This window comes from Equus asinus, chromosome 14, assembly GCF_041296235.1.
Source record: "Equus asinus isolate D_3611 breed Donkey chromosome 14, EquAss-T2T_v2, whole genome shotgun sequence".
NCBI classification, from domain to species: domain Eukaryota; kingdom Metazoa; phylum Chordata; class Mammalia; order Perissodactyla; family Equidae; genus Equus; species Equus asinus.
In genome coordinates this window covers 9320854-9327745 of record NC_091803.1, presented here as the reverse complement: position 1 = coordinate 9327745, position 6892 = coordinate 9320854, and the positions used below count along the sequence as shown (strand labels likewise).

Genomic DNA, 6892 nt, shown 5'->3' with positions numbered 1-6892 from the left:
TTACCCCAGAGATCTTATCGACTCCTTAAGGACAGCAGCAGATTCCTTTTCTAAGGGACAAAGAAATTATAAGAGAGTTCAGGGTACTTTGTGCCTGATCACGTTAACTGAAATAACCTGTTTAGCACCTACGGCACTATGAAGAGAGATGGGGATATAAAGTCAGGTTCTAATACTGATTCTACACTTTACTAACTGGGTGACCTTGGCAAAGACCTTTCATCCATCTAAGTCTCAGTGTCCTCATATAAACTGGAGACAACAATAATGTCCAGGACTTTGGGTGTAAAAGTCAAGTGATCTATGCTACTGAAAAGGCTTTTATTTCCCTGGGATAATTTTGACAGCATTAGATTGTTTTACCAAGAGCAGCCAAGTCGAGGGAGATTATTTCTAATTCCACAGTGCTACAGATGCGGTCAGTAGCAACTGCAAGCTGGAAAGGAAACAAAGTTGGCTGTAATCCATTCCAGTCCACACGTTTCACCAGGGACAGCCTCCGAGCCTTTAATACTTATGTATGCATTTATCCATTTATTTAATCAACCACTACTAACGCCTACTACAGGCCAGACACTGCTCTAAGTACTTTACGGATATGAAATATCCTCTCACCTTTACACTCACCTATGGAGTGTGTATATGATAATCATCCCCGTTTTACAGATCAGGAAACTGACACACAGGATGGTACGGTAACTTGCCCAAGTTCACACAGCCCGTGGGTGGCAGAGCTAGGACCCATCTGACAGAGTCTGGCTCCAGAGTCCACGTTCTGATTCCCCACACTTAGTCTCCAAAAACCTATAGAAAGTGCCAGCCTCAATCGAAAAGTTGTGTTTTCCCCACCCTACGCGCCCTACGCGGGCCCCAGTCTCCAGGGCACTCTCTCAGCTCCTCTGACAGGCCATACTCCTCCCTTGCCCTGTCCCAACGCTCTCCCGCACAAGTCCTCCTTTTCTTTTAGGCATCTGCTCTCAGCTTGAACATCACTGCCTAAGTCACAAAGTCTAACAGTAAATGCCGTATTTCTCAACACTCAGCACAAAATTGCTTTCACGTATCTCCTAGGTAATTAGTTGCTGCCTATCTGTCCTTTCCAACTAGGCTGTGAGGTCCAGTAGGTCAAACACCCTGTCAGTCCTGCTCCTCAAGTGTCCAGACCGCTGAACACGCACCGACCAGAGGAAAGGAAGGACTTGTCCCAAAGTCAACTCTCCGGACTTTCTGTGGAAGGAGGGAACGGACGGAGCACCCTCGAGCCTCACGCTTTCTTTGCCAGACTTTCAAGTGTGGGACACATACCTGTGCTCACAACGCTCCCCGGACAGCCCCCACTGCAGCCCTAACAGCTAGACTTCCGCACAGTCCAGGGCTTTGGAAAGCACTGGCTCTGCACACAAATATTACGTGGCCCTCGACAGGCCACTTCCCCTGAACCGGCCTCAGCTTCAGGGGCACAACAGGCTTCACGAAAACCCCAACGGAACGCAGCCTCTAAAAGACGGAGACCTGCACTCCTCAGAACGCCTCGAGACCAGTGTCCTTATCGACTTCGCGTCTGTCCCTCCAAGAAGCCAAGACCCCGGGGGCCGCTTCAGCGCCCGACTCCCGGGCACCGCATCCCCAGGCTGGCCCCGTGCCCGGCACACACCGCTCGTTCCATGAACGCGTGAAGCACACGAAGAGACCCCCGCCCCCCCTCGCTCCGCGCGCCGCACAGCTGTCCCGCGACCTGACGGGCACCTCTCGGCGCACAAGCCTATTCCTCAGGGACACGCTCGCCTCCCACCAGCCCCCAGGCCCACGCCCCCAGGTACCTCTCCCAGATGGCATCATCTTCGCAGGCGCCCTGGTCGTCCGTGTCCGGCGAGCAGGAAGAGCGGGAGCTGAAGGAGGGCCTCCTCAGGCTAGCGGCCGTGGCTGTGCAGGGCCCGGGCTGCCGTGCCCAGCGGGGACACGGAGCGGCGTCCACGGACGTCGGGGGAATGGACGAGCCCGGCCCGGGAGAGAGCAGCAGAGCGCGGCTGGCCGGACTCCGCCGGGCTCGGCTCTGGCCAGGCAGGCGCGGCTCGCCGACGCCTCCCAGGATGGCGGCCCAGCAGCCGCGCGCTCCCCGCGCGCGCGCGCGCGCCGCCGCCCAGACGCTGCCCGGCCGCTGCCCCGCCCCCCCTGGGGCGGTGGACTGCGGACAGGGACAGGGGACACCCTCCTGGGAGAACTCCTGGGGCCCCGCCCACACGCTGCTTCGGACCTTCGCGGAGCCGCAAGGTGCGCTGACAGGGACGCAGGGTCCCCGCTACGCTCGCTCTCGGGGAACTGCAGCCTCCTCCCTGGGGTTTTACTTGAATGTCACACCCGAAACCATGCAACGTCTAGAAGCAAACAGAGGCAGGATGCTCTTTGACATCAGTCTTAGCAGCCTATTTTCAAGTACCACGTCTGACTGGGCAAGGGAAACAAAATACCAAATGAACAAATGGGACTACATCAAAGTCAAAAAAATCTTCTGCACGGCAAAGGAAACCATCCACAAGACCAAAACACAACCTAACAACTGGGAGAAGATCCTTGCAAACCATACATCGGATAAGGGGTTAATATCCAAAATACAGAAATAACGCGCTGGACTCTTTGGTCTTGGAGAATTGAGACGAGCTCCCTTCCTGGTTCCCGAAGGATGGCCACGTTACAGCCTGGTGTGAGGCAGGTGCCACCACGATGCCCTGGAGAGGGCAGGAGAGGCCACAGGCCATTCTCTTTACTGCCTCTGCTCTGGGAGGCAGAAGACGTAGAGAATTTAGAACTTTTTGAGCACAACCTGGCCGTGGGGTCTGGGAAGCCCTGGGGCCTGGCCCTGGCCCGAAAGAGCCCCCTTCCCTCCTGGGCCTCACTTTCTTTACATGTGGGGCATAAAGGCTGGGGGACAGTGGTGTGGGGCGGGGGGCACGTGACAGGTGCGGCCGGTTTTGTTGGAGTGGGGACTGTCGGTCAGCTGAAAGATGGCCCCAGAGATGCCCATGTCCAGACCCCTAACCCTGTTTGTGACCTTGCATGGCAAAAGGGGCTTTGCAAGTGTCATTCTGCGAAGGATCTTGATATGGGAGGTCATCCTGGACCACCTGGAAGCAGGGTCTTGGGGTGGGGAGATAGCCTGGGCTCCCGGTGCTGGGTAGGGGGTCCGAGTCGTGGGCCGGCAGTCTCTCCACACCTGTGTCCCTGGGGCCACACGGTTGCTCCTCTGCTGTCCTGTCCCTGAGAACCCGCTGAGAGGGTGCTTGCAGACCCTGGAATGTCCCCTTAGAGGTCCCTCTCCCCCAGGCAGGAGGAGGGCTGGGAGCTTGGCTCGGTGACATCTAGGGAGGGGGAAGGGCCTTGGAGGGTCAGGGGCCTTCAGGAAGCAAGGGCTCTTTGTCTTTATGGTTGGGGCTCGGTCAGAGCTGCCGTCTGTGGTATCGGTGTGCAGGTGGGCTGGGGGCCATCCTACCACCTTCCCTTTGCTGAGCTCCTGGGCTCCAGCTATGGTCCCGGGGAGGAGAGAGCAGACAGCGGTCAGAGCAGCCCAGGCTCCAAGGCTTCAGCCCCTCAGGGAGCCCGGGGCCCTGGTGACACCCGTTAACAGGTTAGCAGGAGTTAACCCAGTTAGCAGGAGTCGGCCCGCCCTCCCCGGCAGGCTGGGTTCTGTGCTCTAACCACCAGGCACCCTGTGGGGGCCGGGAGCTCCTGTCCCCCCTGGGCCCTTGGCTGCCCTGTGGACGCACTTGTAAGAACAGATACCAGATCTTATTAGATGTCACGTATGGAGACGTGGTCCCACCCTGAGAGCTCCCTGCATAAAGTGTGTGCCTCACTGATTCTCGGGGCATTCACAGGGTTGTGCATACATCACTACTGTCTAAGCTCAGAATACTTTCATCACCCCCAAAGGAAACCCCGTACCCACTGGCCGTCACTCCCTGTCCCTCTGGCCCTCGGTGACCCCCAGTCGGATTCCTGTCCCTGTGGATTTCCCGTTCTGGGCATTTCATGTCTTCAGTGCCCGGCTTCTTGGCGCCATGTTGACGGTCCACCCACCACAGCATGGTCAGAACGTCCTCCTTTTCTGCCAATGACAACACCTGCTGTGTGGATGGGCTGTGCCTCATGCATCCATTCACCGGCTGCTGGACACTTGGGTTTGGGTGGCCCTTTGAGTTCTTCCATCTGGGGAGGGGCGGGGCTTGGTCTTGCTGGGTGGGGTGGGCTGGGCATGGTGGGTGAGCCCCTCGACTCCCTGGACCTGGGCTTGTGTCTGTGGCAGGGGCAGAGGGGGCACGCTGGCCACAGGAGCTGACCAATGGGGCTGACCGCTGTGTCCTCCTGTCTCGCAGCTTCCTCATCGTCCTGGCCTGCCTCATCTTCAGCGTGCTGTCTACCATCGAGCAGTATGTCACTCTGGCCACAGGGACCCTCTTCTGGATGGTAAGTAGCAGCACGAGGGGCCAGCCAGCTGTCACAGCCACACTGGACCTCCTCGTGTCCCAGGCGTGGGGGCTGTGGGTGGAGTGAGGGGCTCCTGGCCTCTCTCGCCTGCACGATGACCCTGTGCTGGAGCGCCCCTGCTGGCCGGCAGCTGTGGGCTTGCTCTGATACCCGGGACTGGCGGTGTGGAGACCCCCCACGCTTGCCAGGATGTGACCATCAGGCTGGAAGGGCCTCAGAATGAGAGGCACCTGGGCCTGGTGGTTTGGGAGGGCTTCCTAGAGGAGGAGGCAGCTGGACTGGGAAGGAAGGACAGGAGGATGTAGGCACGAGGAGCTGGGACTGGGGTTAGCAGGGGCCTGCACTGTGGCTCTAGTCTGGGTGACTCCTGACTTGGATTATGGCTAGTACCCGGACCCTGCACATGTCCCAGCCCCTGCCCACAGCCTACACCCAGAGTGTCCCCACCCTGGCCACCTGATGGCTCCTTCCACAGGCCTTCGAGGCTCTCAGCCCTCGTGCCTGTGTCCCTGGTCCCAGAATAGGTGTTCAGAGGTGGCGCGAGGACAGAAGGGGTTTCCAGTGCCGGCCCCGCCCCGACCCTGCCCACCTGTCCGAGCCCCTCCCTCTGAGAGTGGGGTCTGAGGGCTCTTCTCCCTGCAACCAGCCGTGAGCGCTGAGTGACAGGGCCTGGGAGGGGTCCCCACAGCCTCGGGTCAGCGTGGCCCTGGTGAGGCCTGGGAGCCAGCACTGAGAAGGACTCACGCCGCCTCCGTTACGCTGGGCCAGGTGCAGTGGGGACACCTCAAAGGTGGCCTGGCTGTGAAGCTGTGGAGAAGGTGGGGCACAGGGGCCTGTTCCTGTCCCCAGGAGGCAGCCTGAACGCTGACGGCTGTGGGCATGGGGCCTGTGGGACGGCGGCATCTTTCTGTCTCTGCATTTTTGTGTCTTATCTGCGACGTCCCCACGACCTACGCAAGCAGCGCCTGCACCCACTCCTCGGCTGGGTTCCTCTGGGCCCAGTGTGTCTTTCCTTCGTGCTTCTGGACTTCGGTTTACAGGAAAGCTTCCCCTCTCTGAGAGGATAGAGGACCTCGCCCATGATTTCTTCCAGCGCTTGTGTGGGTTACTCTCGTGTTTTTAAATTGTCGCTGGCAGTTGGGAACGTCCCGGCATGTGGCATGAGGAACAGACCCGGTCTTGTTCCGTGCCCCTGGCCTTCGGTCACCCAGTGCCACTCCTTCAGAGTCTGGCTCTCCTCCCCGGCTTGAGGGGCCGTGTTTATCGTCAACCAGCTGTCCAGATGCGCGTGGGTCTCCCCCGGGCTCCTCCAGGTCTGTTCCACTGTCTGTTGGGCTCATCCCCAGGGCCACGCTGCTTTGATGATGTGTGTCCTAGGTCTGTGTGATCGCTGCGCACGGCTGTGTTCAGGGGCTCCCTGGCACGTCTGGTTCGATTGTTCTTCCCAATGACCTTTGCAGTCAGCTTGTCTGGCTCCTGGGAAAAATCGGATGGAATCTGGTGAAGGGCTCTGGGGGAGATGGGCACCTCTCTGGTGTGGGGTCTTCCTGTCCAGGGTCATGGTGGTCTGTCCATCTGGAGGGTTTTATGGTTTCGTAACACAGGCTTTCGATAGTCGTCATTAGGTTTATTCCTAATGCTACTAATCATTGTTTGTGGCCCTCACAGATGGCATCTTCTCTTCCATTATGTTTTCTGGAGGTTTTTGGTGTACGTGAACACCATGGGTTTCTGTCCCTGGCATAGCCTGGGGTGTCACTACACTCTGCCATCGTTGTCCGTAGTCTTTCCTCTGGGCCTTTAGGGTTTTCTGGGTGTGGAGCCGGCCAGCAGGTGCGTGCTGCAGCGCGTGGGGCTTTGGCGCGGCGGCCTCCATCGGTCACGGCGGCTCCTCCTGCTTCTCTGGAAGGAACGTGCCGGCCTCGGGCGGGCGGAGGGACGTGTGTTTGCTCAGGTCGGGAGGCGTCCTTTGAGTCCGACGTGAGGCCTGATTTTAACGTGACGGTGTTGCCTCTTGTCCGGTGCTTCTGCTGCATCCGTGGAGATGGCCAGGTCTGAGGACATCCTGATGTTGGTCCTCTCACGTCCCCTGGGTGACCCCCTGGGGTCCAGGTGTGTTGTTCTGCTATCCAATCAGGTTATACGTTCTCATGGAAGAGCAGGGACAGACTTAACGGCAAAAAGTAGGCTAGCCGCCATCCTAGTGAGAGGGACCGCCTTTGGGTCACGCCTGCGTCACCCCTCCCTCTGGTTGTGGGAACCTGCGGAAGCTGCCGAGGGTGCCAGACGGGTCCCTGCTGAGGCCCTGGGAGCTGCAGCTCCATGGGGCAGGCCGGCCGATCCTGCACTTGGGTGGTGTGTCGGCCACCACTGGCCTAGAGAGAAATGTCCCCAAACCCCTGCTCTGGGT

At 59.0% G+C, this 6892-nt stretch overlaps 1 protein-coding gene across 1 annotated transcript in view; it reads left to right on the top strand.

Annotated features, from left to right (window-relative positions):
- Nucleotides 1-4055: 4055 nt before the first annotated feature.
- LOC123284083 (potassium voltage-gated channel subfamily KQT member 1-like) overlaps nucleotides 4056-6892 on the top strand; it is a 113187-nt gene continuing 110350 nt past the window's right edge. Inside the window, exons 1-2 of the mRNA XM_070485386.1 lie at nucleotides 4056-4083; nucleotides 4301-4461. Coding sequence (XP_070341487.1) covers nucleotides 4056-4083; nucleotides 4301-4461 — 189 coding nt within the window. The remainder of the gene's footprint in view (nucleotides 4084-4300; nucleotides 4462-6892) is intronic.